The sequence below is a fragment of the Gossypium raimondii genome, chromosome 6, assembly GCF_025698545.1.
Source record: "Gossypium raimondii isolate GPD5lz chromosome 6, ASM2569854v1, whole genome shotgun sequence".
Classification (NCBI taxonomy): Eukaryota; Viridiplantae; Streptophyta; class Magnoliopsida; order Malvales; family Malvaceae; genus Gossypium; species Gossypium raimondii.
The window spans coordinates 36,836,180-36,857,994 of record NC_068570.1 but is presented as its reverse complement, the minus strand read 5'-3'; the positions used below and the strand labels follow the sequence as shown (position 1 = coordinate 36,857,994).

General features: G+C 33.5%; 2 protein-coding genes across 2 annotated transcripts; one reads left to right on the top strand and one right to left on the bottom strand.

The window, feature by feature from the left end:
* The first annotated feature begins 4,508 nt into the window (after nucleotides 1-4,508).
* Nucleotides 4,509-5,990, top strand: LOC105773516 (pentatricopeptide repeat-containing protein At3g13160, mitochondrial). Its single transcript, XM_012595492.2, has one exon. The coding sequence runs from the start codon at nucleotides 4,604-4,606 to the stop codon at nucleotides 5,726-5,728; it is 1,125 nt and encodes a 374-aa protein (XP_012450946.1). The 5' UTR covers nucleotides 4,509-4,603; the 3' UTR covers nucleotides 5,729-5,990.
* A 343-nt stretch (nucleotides 5,991-6,333) lies between these two features.
* Nucleotides 6,334-7,501, bottom strand: LOC105773517 (oxygen-evolving enhancer protein 3, chloroplastic). The gene is made up of 3 exons (XM_012595494.2): nucleotides 7,113-7,501; nucleotides 6,648-6,943; nucleotides 6,334-6,535 (listed from the first exon to the last, which is right to left on the bottom strand). Exons 1-3 carry the CDS (start codon nucleotides 7,411-7,413, stop codon nucleotides 6,437-6,439), a joined length of 696 nt encoding a protein of 231 aa, XP_012450948.1. The 5' UTR covers nucleotides 7,414-7,501; the 3' UTR covers nucleotides 6,334-6,436.
* Nucleotides 7,502-21,815: the final 14,314 nt, after the last annotated feature.

Sequence of the window (21,815 nt, the reverse complement as noted above, 5' to 3'; positions counted from 1 at the left end):
AAATCCAGGACATTTTGGAAATTTTCTATTTTTCTTGAATTTCCATCCAATCTTGATCTAAATTAATATTTCCTTCAATTTAATAATTTAAATAATAAAACAATTCATTTCATGCAATTTGATCACTTTTTAACACTTTACGAATTTACCCTTAAATTTTCACATTTGTTCAATTTAGTCCTGAAACATATAAATTGGTCATTTTAATAAAAAATCAAGCTAGTTGAATAATCATATATTTTCCTCCTCCTCCTCTCCATTCCACATCCTTAATGTATATAACATGCTTATAGGTAACATTATCTATAATTTCACCAATTACTTATATATTCATTCAAAGTTGTCCACTTGAGTCATAATCACTAAATTATTTATATCTTGAGATAAAGAACTCAAAACTAATATCCGTTAATTTTATATGAAACTAGACTCACATATCTTCTTATCATAAAATTTTCAGAATTTTTGGTTTAGCCAATAAGTACAGTTAATTCTTTAAACTCATCCCTATTCTGCTGTCTGACAGTTCCGACCCTTCTTCACTAAAAATTAACTATCTCCTCGTACAGAATTTGAATGATGTTACCATTTATTTATATTAAAAATAGACTCAGTAAGGATTTAAACATATAAATTTAAGACTCTAATTATTTTTATCCAATTTTGATGATTTTCCAAAGTCATTATAGGAGAACCTGAAATCATTCTGACCTTATCTCACAAAACCTATAATATCTCATAATTTACAATTCCATTGCTAACACCGTTTCTTTTATGAGAAACTAGACTCAATAATATTTAATTTAATATTTTTTCATCCTCTAATTCAATTTATACGGTTTTTGTAGATTTTCAAAGTCAGACTACTGTGCTGTTTCAAAACTATTTTAGTGTAAAATGTTGATTACTAAATCTATAACACTCTTATTTTCCTTCTCTACACTATTTCTCAACACTTTCTCTTATTTTCTCTTCACTAACATATCAAGAACATATAACCTTATATAATAAAACTCTTCATTAACATCAATCTCATACTTTTTTAATAATATCAAACTCAAAAATGTATTAAAATCATGATGTTCTTACCTTGCTCAATTGACTTCAATCTTTAACTTGATTTTCTCTCTCCTCCAGCCTCTATTTCTTAAATCTAACTTGATATTCTAGCTCCCCATAGTCTCCTTGTCAATTTTCTCTCTTGGTGGCTATGGAAGTTTCTTTGATTTCTAAGTGAAAATGGTGGATTTTTGGTGAAAGGACCAAATTGTAAAGAAAACAAAGCTTTCTTTCTTCTCCTCTTCTTCTCACGTTAATGCATGCAAAAATGGTGGGGATGGATGCTTTTCATCCTTCTTTCCACATATATATACTAAATAAATTAATAATAATAAAATAATATCATTTAAAAAAAATCAAATTAAAATATTAATAAACTAATATTTATTTATTTATTTATTAATCTAAAATATCTCCAACATCATCATTATCTTTTAAAATTCTATCCTTGAGTCATCACTTAATTTGGTAAAATTGTGATTCAGTCCCTCAAACTTCTACACCTTTTTCAATTTGGTCTCAATCCATCCATTTTTCTTAGTTTCTAGATTATTCCACCCTTAAAATATTTACGCCATTGGTCCTTTAGCTTTTTCATATTTACACTTTAACCCCTCAACTTTTGAGTATTTACTCTTGGATAACAAAACTTTTCTCACTTTTGCGATTTAATCCTTTCTTGAATTAATATGTTATAATATACTTCCCAATATTGCCATAACACAAAATTACCCCTTTTTAGCACTTTATTTCCTTATTTTACTATATCGTAGATATTATCTTACTTTTTTATTGTAGATATTTTCGGGTATTATAGGTAAACCACATCTAATCATATTCATCCATGATTAAATCTACTAGTCAACAAGGTAATAATAAGATAGTAAAACAATAATAATTTAGCACACTAAAAAAATTAAAAGTTTGAAAACTATCTAGCTCGTTTGTCTTTCGACTAATATTATTTTACAAGGTAATCAATATAATAACAATTTTCACCGTCACAATCCCTGACAACGACGCCAACAACTTGACCACCTTCAAACGTGCAAACGTTTAGAGCAAAATCATGGAAATAAAATATATATAATTAAGTTCGGTATCTGTAAGCCAACAAGTCAAATTGTAATATAATTTATTGTTACAATGGAACACTAATAAATATTCTGAGGATTGTACCCAAGGGATTGCAGATTGGAGAAATTATTATTAAATTAATTATAAAAATAATTACTAATCTAATCAAGTTACAAATTAGTAGCGTGAATCCAAATTAAAGTATTAATTAAACTAATTAAATTAATTAACCTAATTGAATTTCTTATTCCTAGTGTCAATGATGCGAGCTCTCGGCCTATGATAATTTAAATCCCTAATTATCAATTAAATCACTAATTACCCTCAACTGAGTTATTTACCGCCTTAGCTAAGGATTACCATCTAAGTCACCCTTTTGGTCTCTTCTTACACATACTGATACACTTTCAGTCTCACCGTTTGGCACAAGTTATACTCGACAAAATACCCTCTCGGTCTCACCTGTCTCGATATTTTACTAGAGGTGTCACTCCCTAAACTACTAAGTACTCTTGAATAAACACCCAATATTAGATAAATAATTACTTAATCAGTAAATTAGTTTTATAACCGAAGCATGCAATATATAAAATACGCACAAGAATTTATCCCAATATTCATACAAACATTAGTTGATCAAGTTAACGAAAGATAAATAATAAAATAAACAAATAAAGGGAAAAAGAATGCTTATTGATAAATAATTCAAGCGCGATTCTAAAACAATCTCTGCTTGCAGTCGTCTTCATGTCGGAATAGAAAAATTTCGATTAATGGGACATAAGAAAACTAAAATAAAAACTAAAAAGAAACGAAAGAAAACTGAAAACTTATATAAAAAGTATGAAATATGTACGAAAACTGATTCCTTAGGTCAACTCTCCTTCTAATGAGGTTACAAGGTTGTTTATATAGGCAAAACTAGGTAACAATCCAATAGACTAAAGTGCCACTTCAATTATAATGTTAATTAGGGTTTTAGGTTGGAAAAAGACCCGTAATTGCCCTAAAAATCCCAGTCATCATGCACAGGAATTTTAGGCCGCGTAGAAGCTATGTCTCGACATGCACACCCCTATGCCGCAACACGCACATCTTGTTTCGTCCCAGGAATTTCGTTTTTGGCTTCGAAGTTTTGTGTTGCGACACGACATATTTTTGTTGCAATACGACCATCGTTCTTTGTATTCTTTGGCCTAAAATGGCACCTTACACACTCAAATAACCCATTAATCATTCCCGAGGCCTAAGTTGGCCTAACATGTTGTTGAAACACTTAAAACATATGTAAAAATATTTATTTTGCTAATATTTAGATCTAAGCTACTAATACTGAAAAATGCAATAAATAAACATAAAACGACTAAAAAACATGCTCGTTAAGTGTTGAAAGACACTTAAACTGCCACTACGATTTATGGTAAGTCATAAGTCTTGATAATCCAATATTCATCCGATTACATAAACATAAAAATTAAAAAATAATATTAACAACTTAATAATTATATTAATTCAAATACAAATATAGTAATAATTTCTTACCATTTGTAATTGGACACCGAAATGTGTTTGTGATTCAAATGAATTAGACGCATTGACATTTTAAAAATTTTAAAATTATGAAAATAAAATAAAATCAAAGAAATTACAAAATAGAAAATTGAGAGAACAAGAGTTTGAAAGAAATTGAAAGAGAAAATTTGAGAATAAAGGAATTAAGAGAATTGAGAGAATAAGATTAAATGAAAAGAAATAACAATAGGCAGGGTATATATACGAAAAAGAAAATGACTATTGGAGAAAGAAATGGCTGTTTGTGAACTAGTTGTTGGTCCCAACGGTTAGAAAATCAACAGTTGAGATTTTTTAACCTTTGGGAATCCAATGGTTTATATAAGGTTTTTTTTGAAATCTGATTTTGGGACGGGACGACACCACATGGTTAAAACGCACATGTTTTCAGCCTCTCTATTTCACGTCACTTGAAAGCGCGTCTTATAAGGCGTGTTTTTGTCCTCTCTCTTTAAAATGACCTATTTTCTTAATTTTCGAGAAAAATAGACTACATCCCTAATTTTTCTTTATACATCTAATTTTACCTATATATATATATTATATAATTTATTAAGAAACTAAAAGTTATATTATATATATGTGAAAAAATATTTAAAAATATCTATAAACTTAAAATGATACACAATAAACACTTGTATCTATAGATACTAATATTAAAACAAAAATAATATATTGATGGCCCAAATTCGATTCTACCCTTGAGAAAAATTTATCACATGTGAAGTCTCTCTTCAAAAACTATTCTAATTTGAATCCGGATTTATTCCGGATATTAATCTAATTCCGTTTTTTTTTAAACTAAAAGGAAAACCAACAATAAAACCGAAAGCTTCTTACGCTAAACCCCTCATTCTACACCCGTACGGCTACACGCGTCCTTAAACCCCTAAAAATGTCATCTCTAACTCGCGTCCTCCGCCGCTCCTTCTCCACAACCCCAAACCCACAGCCCGACTCCGTTCGGAAATTCTCGGAGGATCTCTACAAAGAGCGGGACCTCAAGCGTCTCGTTGAAAAATTCAAGAAATCTTGCGAATACAGCCACTTCCGCAGACGAAGCGGCATCTATGAAGATATTGTTCGTCGCCTTGCTTCAGCTGGGCGCTTCCAATGGATCGAAGAAGTCCTCGAAGATCAGAAGAAATACCAAGATATTTCCAAAGAAGGCTTTGGTGCTAGATTAATCCATTTGTATGGTAAATCGGGCATGTTTGAGCAAGCTTACAAGGTGTTTGATGAAATGCCGAATAGAGGATTGCTGTCTTTCAATGCTCTTATGGGAGCTTGCGTGAATGCCAAAAAGTTTGATAAGGTTAATGGGTTTTTCAAGGAGTTGCCGGAAAAGTTGTCAGTTGAGCCAGATTTGGTTTCTTATAATACGGTTATAAAGGCTTTCTGTGAGATGGGTTCTTTAGATTCTGCTAGATTGATGCTTGATGAGATGGAGAAGAAGGGTGTGCAGCCGGATGTGATTACTTTTAACACGCTTTTATATGAGTTTTTTAAGAATGGAAGGTTTGATGATGGGGAGAAGATATGGGGTAAAATGGTGGAGAAAAATGTGGAGCCTGATATTAGGAGTTGTAATGCTAAGTTGCTTGGATTTTCAACTGAAAAGAAAATGAAAGAGGCAGTTAACTTGGTTGAAGAAATGAGGAGTAAAGGACTTAAGCTTGATGTGTTTACCTTCAATTATATGATTAGAGCATTTGTTAATGAGGGAAAATTGGAAGAAGCTAAAGAGTGGTATAATCAAATAGGGAAAAATGAATGTGCACCGGATAAGCTGACTTTTACGATGTTAGTTCCATTCCTTTGTGAGAAGGGTGATTTGAGTTTTGCCATTGAGCTGTGCAAGGAGATTTTTGGTAGGAAGAAATTGGTTGATGCTGCATTGTTGCAGCGAGTGGTGGATGAATTGGTCAAAGCCTCCAAGATTGAAGATGCAAAGGAACTGGTGAAGCTTGCTAAGACGAATAATTTCTGTCGTTATAAGCTGAAAATGCCTGCAGAGTAGTGCCATGGTTTTACCATAGCTATTTTGTCTTTCATTATAGTTAATCTAGTCTGAACGAGTATCTAAAAGCAAGTAGGTTTTTTTACCTCTTGCAGCCAACTACTTTCATGTTAGTGGTGGAGGTAATATTGATCTGTTTTCTAGTCAGTGATTTAGTTTTTCTGAGTTGCTTCATAATTTCCTATCATCTGCAGCTTTAGCTTTTGGTATTGAACCTCAAAGTTACATGATGAATTGAATTTTGGAACTGAAACTTTGATAATCATCTTTGTTTTGCAGCTGGTATTTTATATTAGCTCTGTTTTGGGATCAAAATGAATTGTATGATTTTGGGATGCGCCTGTTCTCTCTACTTGAACTTCAACTTTGAGTGATATTTGGTGGTTCTTCTCCTGTGCCTATGAACTGATGAGTTAAGGAATGATAATTTGTTTACAAATTAAGCTTGGAGGATCATTTTCTTATCAACTTTTGTGAACTTTAATGGAATCTAAGGGGAAACAGTTCAGTCTAAACATTCCGACTGCAACGAAGCTAGGCAAAAAGTGTGCCTTGTTTACCAACAAAGCTTAAATTGATTGGTTATTAGTTTAAACAAGTTTCAATTTCGTTAAGTGGTAAAGGTTCCTTCAGATAGCATAGAAATTAAAGTGTCTCTACAAACGATGAACAAAGCTATCTTACATCAAAATATCATTAAGCATTCTCTTAGCCCAGCTTGGCAAGAACATCATTCAGACTAGATACGGTCTGAGCGTAAGATTTCTCTGCTTCAGGGGTGCTCTTGATCTTGGCTGCATGGTCAAGCTGTAAGAAAAACCAAAAGGAAAAAATATATCATAAATTCATGATAATTTACCATGTTAAATGATGCTAGCAATTATGTAGGTAAACCCAAAGCAAAACTTCAAAAACATACATCATCGATGGTACTGAAGAGCTTCTTGGTGAGGTCCTTGAGAGTTTTCTTCTCATCTTTGGGCTTGGCAGCAATGACGGTGTTGAGGTCATAGCGGAGATACTCGGCCTTGAGACGGAGATCATTCATGACATAAGGCCAGGCTTTTTTGTCAATCAAGTTCTTGACACCCAGAATATCCTTGGCTGATTCCTTTGCTCTCTGTGCTGCCTGAGCTGGAGTAAGTGGTTGGAGGAAGAACCTGTCTTTGTATGGCAGAACAAGGTCTCTTGGCTCATCAGAGTTCAGAGTTCCAGCTGCCGACATGCCGATTTCATCATCAAATTACAAAATTTGAACATGTATAAAATATATAATGATTCCATTTTTCCAGCTAAAATTCCAGTTCTCAAGTTCTTTATGGACCATGGCCTACAAAGCAATGTTGATTAAATTTGTATAAATTGAAAAGAATGGATGACTTACGCAGTCCACCAGAGGGAGGGGGAGGTGGGCCAACCTTGATGCTTCTGGCATCGGCAAGCACAGCTTGAACAAAGGAGCCAGTGGCCAAACCAGCAGCAACAAGACCCAACATGGCTCTGCGTCCAGTCTCAGGCTCGGCCGGTGTCTGATGAGCTCTGACAGTGAAACCAGACCTACCCACAGCCACTCTGTTGTTGCTAGGAATGTTGAAGCGGGTTTGGCCACTGAGTTGAAAGCTGCCGTTCAGGACAGCCTGTGAAGAGCCACGTAAACCAGCCATTGATGCCATTGCCTGTGCCATCTCCACCACCAAGTGTTTTTTCAATTTGAATGAGCCAAGTGTAGGTTTTGATGCGGGGGGTGATTGATTTGATGGTGTTAACTTCTGCGATGTAGATTGGTTGTGGTTTGAGACGCACCTTATCTGCGATTTTCCACTTTGGATAAGTTGGATGTGGTCTTAACCAATAGTTGTTAGACATATGGGGTACACTATGATTCTTGCTCTTGGCATTTGACATGTTGGATTGGGTTTCCTGGTGACCTGGTTTCTGTTCTGACACGTAGACTTTTGCATGTCTTTTTTTTATTCAACCGGGTTAAGATTTCTATGCATCGTTGCAGTAATCTTACAACCTAAATAAAAGAAGCATTGGATTAGAAATCTTGTTCATCTAACATTTATTACAATATAAAAAGAAATGACTCTTCAATTCTTAAAATTCACTAACAATTGGTGGTGACTTAAGAGCTATAGAAGGCATATGCATGTACCCAATTGGAAGTCTAGTCAAAATAGGTCCAAACAATTCGACCCAAATGGGCCTAAAATAACGTTATTTTTTCTTTTTGGTAGCAATAATTGATATCTCTCTCCAGTACTTTACAAAATTGAGAAAACATCAATTTGTGGTTGATTGATTTTTAAAAATTCCCAAAAACTATATAATACTTTAGAAATTAAAATATAATGTAGAATTTATAAAAATAAAATAAAAATTCAAAATTATTTAATAATTAAATATTAATTAAAATTGTAAAAATATTAAAATTTACCAAAACTTTGAAAATGTTTACAAACAATTCAAAATAATCTTCAAAATTTTCAAAAATATGGAAAATATTTCCCAAAGTTCATACAAATTTATAATTTTAAAAATAAAAATTATATAATATTAATAAACAATTATAAGAAATTTCTTATAAAAATTTAAATTAGAAAATATTAAAGAATTTATAGATTTTTCCAAAGTATGAAAACTTTTGTAGAAAACAACTTTTGCATTTTTTTTTTGTAAATGGCATAGTATGGCTCAATCAACCATTAATATGTTGATGTGGCTGTTAACGAATGCTTAATGAGCCATTTTGATCTTGGTGTGGCACTGCCAGGTAAGTAGAAAAATTCTAAATCAAATTCAAAAAAATTAAAAATTATTATATTAAATAAGAAAATTAAGTTATCTAAAACATTATAAAAATTATAAAGAAATTATTAAAATATTGTAAAATTGTAAAAATTTTCAAAAAAAAAGGTTTTAAAAATAAAAAATATTTTATTAAAATTGTAAAAAAAGTTTCAAAATATTAAAATTTGTGAAAAATGAAAATATATATACATAAAAATTATTAAAAAACTTTAAAATGTTTAAAAATATAAAAATTCAAAAATAAAAATGGTAACCCAAAAATATGAAACGAAAGGTTTGGTTGCAGAAGAATCTAAAACACCCACTATGAGGATGGTACAAACTTATTAGGCTTTGGAAGATGAACTAATTCGTGACCTAATTTTGAATGGTATCCAAATATTTTTGGGCATTAAGAACATAAGTCAAATTATCATTTTATATTGCTTAAAAGTTTATTAAAGATATTATATATTTATTCTTTTAATTAAAGTTTCAGTTACATAAAATTTTTAAATCCAAATATTTAAGTAGTTTTAAGAGTTTTTAATTTTTTTGTTTATTTATTAAATAGAGTTTGAATAGATGAAATTGTTGGGTGCGGAATTTTATATTATTTTCTGAGGAATTTATATATATTGAAGAAAAACAAACTGGGGTCCCTCCTTGAACTATCCAATTGAAGCATCTGGTGGACTTTGGAGCCATCTGAAACCAATTGGTTCGCCATTTGCCAGCTTTACTAAGAAATCTGCAGCTATAAAGAAGGTTTAGCCGGTTAAATTAGACAAAAATTCAATACATACTTTGTTTCATTGGTGAAATTTTTTTCTTTTCTTTGTGAGATGTAAAGAGTGTTTTGGGAGTTGAAGTGATTTTCAACTTTCAAAGCCTGATTTTCAATGCTTCCAAGAGTTGGATTTCGTGGGAGAAAATTCGTCCAATCATTGACGTTTATGAGAGCAAATCTAAAGTTCCACAAGGGATTTCTATCCTTTACATTTATGTTTTCTATTATCTAAATTTGATTGCTTATTTAGATTCAATTCAACAAAATTTCATTCCTTCGCTGATTTCTTTTTAGAACTTTATTTTATCAATACAAATGATTTATCTTCTTCATTTTTTACAAATTATTCAAGGATCATAGGGTTTCCACATCATTTGATATCACATTAGTTGAGGTTTCTTTTCAAAATGTTGGACGTAAAGACACGCATAATTCTATCCTTTATCTTTTCTAATGTTTATTAAACAAAGTTCAACTATAGATTAAATTATTAGTACCATTCTATCTTAGGAATTTATATTTCTTTTAAGAATTTTTATTTAAGTGTTTATATAAAGGAGGTTTGGCCAGTCAAATTAAATAGAATTTAATAAATTATATTTTTTGAATTAATTTTAAATTACACAAAAATAAATTAAAATATACTCTGAAGGTAGGTCTGCAGTTCTTGCACGTCTCTAGTCTATTGCTTTAGCACGTGTGTGGTTTTTGCATTTCTGTGTTCTTGGTCGGTAGTGGTAGTGTAGTGGGTGGGTTTGATTGTCTTTTGACTGTTTGTTTTTTGGTTTTGGGGTAGGTGGGGATTTGCTATGGAAACAGATCTAGCAGGGTTAATATTAGATGATGGAAAGGATGAGGTTTTGTTGTTACCCAATGAATCAGAGCCTAAAAAAATAACGTATGATTTTTGTTTGGTTGGGTGTTTCCTCACGGTGAGTGTTGTTCATTTCTTGACAATGAGGAGTACGATGGAAAATCTTTGGCATTTGTTAGGGGGAGTTTAGCTCTTAGATCTGGGAGAAAATAGGTATTTGTTTAAGTTTTTTCATAACATGGACATTGATCGAGTGATGAATGGGGCTTCGTGAACTTTTAATAATCACCTTTTGGTGATGCATCGATTGGCAGAGGGAGATGATCCAATGCAAGTGCCCTTGGTACTGTCATCTTTTTGGGTGCAAGTGCATGATTTACCCTTGAGGTTTTTCTCTTAGTGTGTAGCAAAGAAATTAGAGGATTTTATTGGGAAGTTTCAAGAATATGATTCTAAGCAATTCGGGAAAGGATTAAGAAATTTCATGTTGATTTGGGTGCAATTGGATGTTAGGAAGCCGTTAAAACGAAAGAAAATGATTTTGGTCTCCCCTGGAAAGTGTACCTATGTGAGTTTTCAGTATGAAAGATTGACACTTTTCTGTTTTTTCTGTGGCTGCTTAGGACATAATGATTCTTTCTACCTGGTTAGATTTAATAGAGGAAAGAAAGATTCAGTTTTGGGGTGGGATTTATCTTTGAAGGTGTAGTTGTCACAGGCCAAAGTGTAAGGCCCCTAAGTATCGCACAAGATGCGTCCCATGAAGGTCTATCGATTAGATGGGGATCATTTAGCCCACGAGAACTGGTCTGATTCAAAGAACTGTTAGAGAAGCCTGTCAGATTAAAACCTAGGTGGCCCAATGATGAAAATATGACAACATAGGCTACCTTAGTAAATAGGGAAATTAATCTTAGAAGATTGAGAGGAATCATATCTTATAAGATTAGATTGGATTTGATTATGTAAATTGATTATATAATTTTGTAAATCCTTAGATTTAAGAGATAGGCTAATCTCGTCCGTCGATGTAACTTGATCAAGATTGTCGGTCTTGGGGGAGCTCAACTATAAATAGAGAGCCTTCCCTCACTTGAAAATCATCCATTGTATCTTGAATTCTTAAAAGTAATAGAATTTTTTAAGAGCATCTACTCAAACATCTCTGGTGTATTGTTTTTTGTGGCTTTCTATTCTTTTGTGCTTTTTTTTTTGCTAGAGTTGCTTTTGCTATATAAATTGGTGCATTGGAGGAATTCTTTATGAATCCTCACTTTGTGGTGGTTAGGCTTACTTAGGTATGTTTGCATCGAAAGGATTGCCTAAGATACGGAATACGAGACTAAAGTTCCAGCCCCATGACACAATCTAGAAAAGTTGTTTTAATGAATGGTGTGTGGCTGAGGGAGGAAGGAGACAGTGGGGTGGGTTCTAGGATGAGGTTGGATTCTGTCCTAGGTTTAATCTGAAAGGAGTTTTGAGGCATTGGTCTAAATTGGATGGGATTTATTCTAAAATATTAAGTCATTCGGATATGGAGCATGATTTTGAGAAGAGTCTGATTGAAAGTGGCGATGGGAAGAAAAGACCTCGAAGGGAGATCAAAGTAGTTCTTCTGTTACAGACCCATTTAGGATGAAAGAGGAGATTCATGCGGTTCAAGCTCAAATTTTATCGGCGGTTGCAAAGGGGAAAGTCGACTGGTCGCAATAAAAATAATATGTTGGGATATTCGTGGTTTAGGGAATCTACATGCTATAAGAAGACTTCGGTATATGTTGAATGTATATAATCTTCAAGTGGTCTTCTTTATGGAGACAGAACTACGTACTTTGCATATAGAGAGGGTGCAAAGAAGGTGTGGTTTTTTGAATGGTATTGATATGTCGACAGATGACACGCAAGAGGTCTACGTTTGGTATGGAAGGCATATTTAGGGGTAAGTTTAAGGAATTTCTCAAAGAACCATGTTGATGTTGAGGTTGAAGAGGATGGGGAAAGTAGAAAATAGAGATTTACTGGGTTTTATGGGGCTCCTTTTGCACGTGGTAGAGATGAATCTTGGGATTTGTTAAGGTGTTTAGGTCATTGTCAAGATTTTTCATGGCTTGCGTGTGGGGATTTTAATGAGATCATGTATTCCTTTGAAAAAGTGGAAAGGGCGTCAATGGGGGAAATACGTATGGAGAAATTCCAAGAAGTGTTAGATCGGTGTCGTTTAATGGATATTGGGTTCTCGGGGACATGGTTTACTTGGGAGAGGGGGAGTTTACCGGAAACAAACATTAGAGAAAGACTTAACAAGGGTATGGTGGATGTTGAATGGATGAATATGTTTTCAAGTGCTATGATAAAGCATTTACCACACTCGTTTTTGGATTATTGTTTGCTCATGATTAATTTGGATCAAGGGCGTGTGAGATTGGGTAGGAAAATATTCTGTTTTGAGGCGTGGTAGACCATGGATGTAACAGCCCGATTCTGGGCCTAGTCGGAATAGTGGTTTCGGGACCACAAATCCGATGAGGGAAAATATGGTTATTATTATATTTTTATGGTCTACAATTTCACGGAAAATTTTCGTAAAAATTTAGTTCGAAAATTTCGACGTTTGGGCACTCAATTTAGTCAAAAGGACTAAATTGTAAATAGTGCAAAAGTTGAGTTCTACATCTTAGGGGTGTCTAATTGTTATGAAATTTTAAATTGGAGGTCTTTATGTGGTAATTAGACCATTAGTTAGTTGATGGACAAAAATAGACATAAGAAATGGGTGAAATAGATTTTTTTTTTAAATGGGGGCATTTTAGTCATTTGGTTATTAAATAGAATTAAATGGGAAAAAGATGGCAAAATATGCTCATCTTCTTCATGGTGAACGAAATCAGCAAGGGAAGCCACATTTAGGGTTTTAAGCTTTCAAGCTCCATAGTAAGTGATTCTAAGCCCCGTTTTTAATGTTCTTCGTATTTTTGGAGTCTCGGTAACTTGGTTTAGCTTATTCTACCATTAATTCGTGTTAGGGTTCATATTTGGAAAAATATCCATAGGTGAAATGTGTTTATTTTTGCTGTTTTATGGTGGAATATGAAGCTAGAGATTATGTTAAACAACTTTTGCTAAGCAATTTTAAGCGAAAACGGGTAAATAGACATAATCGGTAAAAATAATTAATATTCAAAAGTATGTGTTGGAGTGGGAATTTGATGTTGCCATAGAAGGAAAAATGTTCAGCATGTTATAAAACTTAAGAATAAGTGATGAAGTTTAATTTCGAGCTTAGGGACAAAAGTGTAATTATGCAAAAGTTTGGGGCAAAATTGTAATTTTCAAAAAGTTGGGTGGAGGATTATTTTAATAAATGTGAATAATAAACGAGTTAAATTTGCTATTATAGATCAAGAAAGACGTGAAGAGTATATCAAGCGGGAAAAGAAAAGATAGTGGAGTAAAGTGCAAAATTACGATATTTTGCACCGAGGTAAGTAAACACGTGACTTAATGTATTATTTTGATATTATTTGATATATGTTGAGATTTATTTGGAATTAAAATAAATTTTGGCAATATCCTAAAAATGTTGTTAAATCGGAAAGGTGATAAAGGGTTGCAATATATGGGTTATGGGTTGAACACTCGGAATAAGCGGAGTATGTTGTATATAAAAGGGTTCTTTGTGTCTGATTCCCGATTTATGGGTGGTGCTATGTGTGATCCACCATATCTTTGAAATGTGAAAGGGGTTGCTATGTGCTGATTCCCAGGGGTTGCTAAGTCTTGATTCCCGATTTCATTGGTGGTGCTAAGTGCGATATCCACCATATCTTTGAAATGAAAAGGGGGTTGCTATGTCTTTGATTCCCCGAGGGGTTGCTAAGTGCTGATTCCCGATTCATTGGTGGTGCTAAGTCGATATCCACCATATCTTTGAAATAAAAGGGGTTGCTATGTCTGATTCCCAGGGGTTGCTATGTCTTGATTCCCAGGGGTTGCTAAATCTTGATTCCCGATTCGATGGTGGTGCTAAGTGGGGATCCACCAATAACGGCTAACATTCAGTGTTCAACGAAAAGTGTGGAAGATGAATATTGCCATATGGTGGAAAATTTTATGGGGTAAATATTGAGTTGAATACTAAATCGACCCATGTATGAGATGGGAGAAAATATCAAAAGCATAAAGGAACGATTTAATTATAAACTGTGTTGAACAACAGCAATTGGGTAACTTTGAAAAATCACCATAAATGGTGGAAAATGAATGGGAAGCTGAATAATATATGAAATTGAAGTTGAATGTATCTATTCTCATATGAAAGAAATAGAATAAGCAAAGGAGTTGTATTTTTGGAGATATCTGAATTTTACTGAAACAGGGCTGGATTGATTTCGAGATCCCTGTTCTAACTTTGGAAAATTACCAAAATTGAAAAAAATAATTATGGCATGAAATTTATATCCCTGGAATCCTTATTGAGTCTATTTTATTAGAAACAAGCGAAACCATTTTCAAATTTTGTACAGAGAGTTAAGTGAATTTTAGTGAGTAAGGGTCAGAACCGTTGGGCAGTGAAACAGGGGAAGGTTTAATGAATAAACTGTACTAATTGTCTGGGTTAAAAATTCTGAAATTTTTATGGTGAAATGGTATATGAGTCTAGTTTCAGGGAAAATTTACGGAACTCAATTTGGAGCCCTGTAGCTCCAGATAAAAATAAATTAGCGACTATGACGCAGAAAAACAGCTTGCTGGAAATTGCCTAAACAATAAAGTTATTCATGAATAAGTTTATATTTTGGTGTAGTTATGGGAGTAATTACTTATTTATCATGTGCTTACTTACTAAGCTATATGCTTACTCGATTTTATTTTCTCTTGGTTATAGTGGCTTCCAACAACTCGGAAATTGGAGCGAAGTCGGACAATCATCTACACTATCCTTCACATTTGGGGTATTTTACTACTAGTGTTCAAATTTTATGGCATGTATAGACAATTTATGTAATGTGGGATCATCATGTAAATATATGTTATGATTCCCTTTTAAATGTAGTGTTTATTAATAGTTAAACTATATGTGTGTTTATACAAATGAAATTGGTTGGTATATTGGAATGTGTTCTAAATTTGCAGGAGGTTTAAGCAAAAATAAGTAGGAATGCTGTCGAAATTTTTTAAAAATTTAGTAATACCTCATACTCTGTTCCGGTAAGGAATACGGGTAAGGGGTGTTACAATGGAAGACTCTTTTGAAGATGAGGTGAAACAGGCCTAGGGTTCATCCTCGAGCGGTGTCATTGCAAAATTAATTGTTTTACGAATTGGGTTACAGAAATGGGTAGGATCTCATAGAGCTCAAAGGGAGGGTCTTAAGAGGAACTTAACAAAGAAGTTGTAAGAATTGGAGGCTAAGGATAGGGATGATGAAAATATTACTGAACTCATTGATACTAAAACTCATCTCAATCTAGAAATAAATAAGGATGAAGTGTATTGAGAGCAGAGAGCACGATGAATTGGTTGAAGTTGGGGGATAAAAATACAACTTTCTTCTATAATTAAGCCTCTTAACAGAGGTGAACAAATTATAATCATAACCTACAGGATAATGATGGTAGGGTGTCTACTGATGAGGAGGTAATGGAAAAGATTGTAAGGAATTATTTTCAAAATCTCTTTTCGATAAAAAGGGATAGGGGATATGAGTCATGTACTTTTGGGGGTGAATAGGTGTATTTCAGATGAGATTAATCAGATGTTGACAACAAAGTATTTAGAGGAAGAGGTCTATTTGTCATTGAAAGGGATAGAGCCAAAAAAGACGTTTGGGGCAGATAGCGTTTCAGTTTTGTGTTTTTAAAAATTTTGGCATATCATTGGGAGTGATGCCAATTGTTATTGTTTGGGTGTCTTGAATGAAGGTATGACTTTAGATCCCCTAAACATTACTAATATTGTTTTAATTCCAAAAATCTCTCATCTGATGAGCTTAGTGAATTTTAGGTCGATAAGTTTATGTACAGTGCTTTATAAGGTGATTTCAAAGGTCATTGCTAATAGATTTTAGAAAGTTTTGAACTACTGTGTAGATGAGGCGCAAAGATCCTTTGTGCTGGGTAGGTTGATTTTTGCATATCTACTTTTGGCATATAAAATTTTGCATTCTTTTAGGTAGAAGGGAATTGTGTGTAAGGGGTTTATGGCACTGAAATTGGATGAGTAAACTATATGATCGGGTTGAATGGGCCTTCTTAAAGGAGATGATGGAGCGCATAAGTTTTGCTAATTCTTGGGTGGAGCTTATAATGAGGTGCATTACTTTCGTTTCATATTCAATGATTGTTAATGGAAAGGTTGATGGCACTTTTATACTAAGGCAAGGGGATCCGTTGAGTTTGTTCTTTTTTTTTATATGCAATGAGGGGTTATCGACCCTTATGAGAATGAAAATGGTAGAGGGCTTGATAAAAGGGGATAAGGTGAGTAGGAGAGGTATTTAAATATCACATTTGATGTTTGCTAATGACTGTATATTGTTTGGAGAAGCAACTGAAAGAGGGGTTCAGATTCTGAAAGACATTCTAAGGGAGTATGAGGTCTTTTTTGGACAAAATATCAATTATGAAAGTCAACAATGCTTTATAGTTTGAATACGCCACAAAGGGAAATGGAGGGGGTGTCGCAAATCATGGGATTTAGATGGTCGATAGATCTAGAGAAGTATCTGGGTTTGCCAAGTATGATAGGACGAAATAAGAAGTTGTCATTCTAGATTTTGGAGGATCGTTTCAGGAAGCAAATTGATAGCTAGAGTATGAGGTAGTTATCATAGGGCAGTAAAGAGATTTTTATTAAAACTGTCTTGTAAGCTATTCTAACGTACTCTATGGATTTTTTTATTACCAAAATCTCTTTGTGGGGAGTTGGAGAGCATTATGGCAAGATTTTGGTGGCAGAAAGGCTACGAGAGGAATGGAATTCATTGGTGTGATTAGAAGCGATTGTGCGAATTAAAAGAAAATGGAGGGTTGAGCTTTAGGTGCTTAACAAAATTTAATCTTGCATTATTAGCTAAACAGGATTGGCATCTTATCAATTATCCGAAGTCATTGTTATCCCATGTTTTAAAAACTAAGTATTACCCGGATTCAGACTTTTTAAATGCTAGGTTGAGAAATATATCTTCATATACCTAGAAGAGTATGTGGGCGACAAAGGGTCTGTTAAAAAATGGCCTTTATTGGAGAGTTGAAACTGGTGAATGTATTTTAGTGTTCGGAGATACGTGGGTATCGGGGGTTGACAATCATAGGGTGGGAAATAATGTTAACAATTCAGCCATAGCATTGATTGCATATTTAATTGATAACAATTCTAGAACGCGAAAAATGGATGTTGTTAAGAGTACCTTTACGGATGACATTGCTACTAGAATTAGTCAAATTCCTTTAACAAAGGAAGCATATGAGGATTTGTTTGGTTTGGAGTGGGGAACTGTAACGTCCCAAACCTGACCTAGATGTTATGGTCGAATCTCAAAAGTTACATTAACAACGCTTGAAATTATTTACTTTTTGAAATTGACTAGGGTTAAGGTGTTTTGTAAAAACTTAAAATTTTGAATATTTAATGATTTTGTTTTTTTAAAATACTTATTAAAAATATAATATTTTGAAAGTAAAGTGCGACATTATACTATAATGTCATTTTAAGTTATTTGAAAATAAATATTTTGTATTATATTTATTTATTAAAAGGGTTTGGGTAAAATCTTTCACAACAAACTTTTATAAAACAACTTATAAAATTACAATTATAATTTTGTTGTAAACCACGTAAAATCGTAAATAGTTTAAATAAACTCTATATTTTAAAATACTTGAAATCGCATAAATTTTTCATGCATGCATAACAATTCTAAGTTATAAAATAACCAACAATCCAAAGTAAAAGAAGTGTCCAAAGTCCACAAACATAAACCACATAGTTTAAAAATCATTCGAGAGGTTCCACCAAATGTTGAATCTAAGCCTTATGTTCGAGTACTACCTAAAAGGTTATAACACTAAAGGGGTGACCTTTTAAAGCCCAATGTAGGTTCTACATTAATTAAAAAATATGAAAATTTGTTTCATATTGTTAAAAATTTATTAGTATTATTAAATGGTGCTTATCAAGAATACTCTATGTATTTGAAAAGAGGAATAAAAATTTGATGGGAATATCCAAGTAAGTGAAACTAAACCGTTGTTTCTGTGATTTGTATGATATGTGATCTTGATTATTATTATTGATATAAAAATTTTCGAACTCATGGTACATGTCGTTGTGTCGCTCAAGAAGAGTCATTTACTACTCGAGTACCTACACAGGACCTTTGTGTTAATGACAATGATCCTATTATGGATAACATAAGTCATGAGCCCGATGAGTTTGTTGATGATGAGGCAAATCTTGAACCTGTTGATGGTGCAATATCTCAAGCATTGATGAGGGTTTTACAACGAGTTTCCGGAGGCCAATCTAGTACTGGAGGTCGCAAGTCTATTACTAAGAGGCTTCAATCTAGGGGAGCCGAGGTGTTTAGGGGAGTTGCTAGGATGACCCCTATGGTAGCTGAATATTGGATGACATATACCGAGAGAATCTTGGATGATCTGGACTGTATCCCAGAACAAAAAATTAAGGTTATAGTGTCCCGTTTAAGAGATGAGGCCTATTATTGGTGGCAATCCATTATGGAGGGTACTCAGGCTAATAAGATAACTTGGGATTATTTCAAAACTGCCTTCTGAAAGAAGTATGTGGGCTCGAGGCATGTTGAAGCCCGAAGGCTAGAGTTTATTAAACTGAACAAGGGGATAGAGCTGTATCTGAGTATGATGCTGAGTTCATGAGGTTGAGTTGATATGCATAAGGGATAGTAACTTCAGAGTAGGATAAGTGTGTAAGGTTTGAGAATGGGTTATGATATGATTTGAATGTCCAAGTTTCTATGCTATAGGAGAAAGCCTTTGAGACCTTAGTTGAGAAGGTAAAGATTCTTTAAGAGGTAAAAGGGGCTAAACGTGAAAGAAGGGAAAAGACTAAGACTCCAGTGAAGAGGGACTTAGGTTCAGGAAGTGCTAACCCATATCTAGCTGAAGTGGGAAATAGAAACCAAATTCGTGAATATGCTCACTACGTGAAATCCTATGAGGGATAGTGTTGGAGGAAAATGCGAGCTTGTTTGAAATGTGGATCCATAGAGCACCAGATTAAAGATTGTCCATGTGTGAAGGGTTAGAGGTAAGCACCGTAACCCCAACTGAATCAAATCAATGGGGGCGTGGTAATAATAGAGCCGGTAATGTTGGGTAGAGAACAATTGGTCAGGGTGCAAATTGCACTAATGCTAGACAGCCCGGCTTGGGTTATACGGTGAGGCTCAGATAGAACCGTGATGCAGTTGATGTTATCGAAGGTACTTTTAAGATCTATTCTAGTTTTGCCTTACACTAATTGAGAATTGGTGTTACCAAATTGGAATTACCAAAAAATATGAAAATATGTTTCATGTTGTTAAAAATTTATTAGTATTTTTAAATGGTTCTTATCAAGAATACTCCATGTATTCGAAAAGAGGAATAAAAACCCATCGAATTGCAATATCCAAGTAAGTGAAACTAAACCATTGTTTTTGTGATTTGTATGATATGTGATCTTGATTATTATTATTATTGATATAAAATGTATGAAAATTTCATTATCATGTAATGTGATGTTATGGAATATCGAGTTTTGCATGATTTATAAAATGTGAAATATTGATATATATTGTGTAAATATGTGATTAGCATGTTAAGCATGCCGATGGTGATTTTATGTGATAAGTGATATAATGAGTATGTCTCACATGCCAAAGTGAAAAATTAATTTTTAAAGTGAAAAAGTAAATTTTTGTGGCCATATCACATACATGGGGAGGGATATGTGAAATGAGCAAGAAGTGGCAGTTTATATACAAAGTGGTGGCTTGTCTACAATATTATAAAGTGGTAGTTTATCTACAAAAGTGGTGGCTTGTCCATAATATTATTAATTGGCAGTTCATCTGCTCTCCTGTGACATTGTTCACAGATTGGAGTGTTTGGATGGATGAGTTATGGGGAACTCGATTGTGGTGTGTAATGGTGATGGGTAGGATGTTTTAAATAAATTTGCATAAATGTTTTATAAAACAACATCGCCATGATCATGTGTATAAAGTGAAATATTTACTTGATTGATGATTATATATTTATTTACATTTATTTTTTAAACGACTCACATTGGGCTTTAATAGCTCACCCTTTTAGTGTTATAACCTTTCAGGTAATACTTGGACATAGGGCTTGGATTTAGCATTTGGTGGAACCTCTCAGATGGTTTATTTTATGGATTTTTAAACTATGTGGTTTCTGTTTGTGGACTTTGGACACTCTTTTTATTTTGGGTCATTGGTTATTTTATAACTTAGAACTGCTCCTTCTGACAATTCTCCAAGTGTCGTAGCCGTGACAACCACCGTGCGCCAACGCGGTTTCTCTTTTTTTCTCTTCTCCACCCTATGTTAGTGACTGAACCCCTCAGTCAGACCGCTGGCATCACCGTCGTAGCTCCACCGTCGGTGGTTAAATTTTCTCCCTTTTATTTTTCTTCTTAATCTTCCATCTTTATCTATTGATCAAACTTAAATCGTTTATTGAAATGGTTATTTCTTTTTATATTCATTAGTCTAGCTTTCTTTTGGTAGATCCTTCGACTCCTCTTTTCTTTATCAAGACGAATCCTTGATCTCATTGTGTTAACCAATTACTGTAAGTATAATGGTAATATTGACATTATCCTCTTCCCTTTACTTCCCTTCTTAACAAAATGGTGCAGCGGTCTTTCAGATTTATTTCTTCTCATATATTAATGCCCGATCCTTATGTTTATTGAAGGACCTAACAACAATCTGGGAAATCCCTAGCATTTGAGACAAAATTGTTGGTCCAAGTGTTAGATCGTGGGGTAAGTAAAGTGGTGAGACTTAAGTTATATTTTGTATGACACTCATGATAAATCCTAACTTTTAATCATCATTTCATTTTATTATATAAGTCTTTAGGGGCTAGATCTAAGTGAGAACATTCATAAGGAGTGTTTTACATCGAATCTACAAATCAGGTGTGGGTTATTACCCTAAATAGATAAATTTATGTTTATATTGTTAAAATCATGATTGTTTAAATTATGACTAAATGAGGATACTTGTTGTACCCATAAAGTGAGATAAGCCATTCTTATGGATTTTTTATCAAGTAAGTATCTTTCCTAAACTGTATACCTGTGAAAAACATGTTGTGTGTTATTGATGTTTGTTAATAATATGAAAAATATGTATCTCTCATTCTCATTTTATGTGATTATTTGGCATATGTGATATTCGTATGAAAATAAAATGTTAAAATTTGGTACGTTGAGTACGTATGTGACTTGCATGTTAAACATGCCTATATTATTTTGAGTGTTTTAGCCATATCACATGCATGGGGTGGGATATGTGAAAGGTGGGAGTATGTGTCAGTTTATCTATGTTAATGTGACACTGTTCACGATTATGACTATATGACAGTTTATTTGTCACTCTGGTGACTTGTCCACAAATTTGATTGTAGGGCAGTTTA

Bases quoted from the DNA above. Each gene is read 5' to 3' on its own strand.
- LOC105773516 (XM_012595492.2), top strand. From the start codon at position 4,604: ATGTCATCTCTAACTCGCGTCCTCCGCCGCTCCTTCTCCACAACCCCA.
- LOC105773517 (XM_012595494.2), bottom strand. From the start codon at position 7,413: ATGGCACAGGCAATGGCATCAATGGCTGGTTTACGTGGCTCTTCACAG. The intron at 6,944-7,112 runs GTAAGTCATCCA...GCATGTCGGCAG, and splicing joins CCCTCCCTCTGGTGGACTGC to CTGGAACTCTGAACTCTGAT. The intron at 6,536-6,647 runs GTATGTTTTTGA...TTTTTCTTACAG, and splicing joins TCTTCAGTACCATCGATGAT to CTTGACCATGCAGCCAAGAT.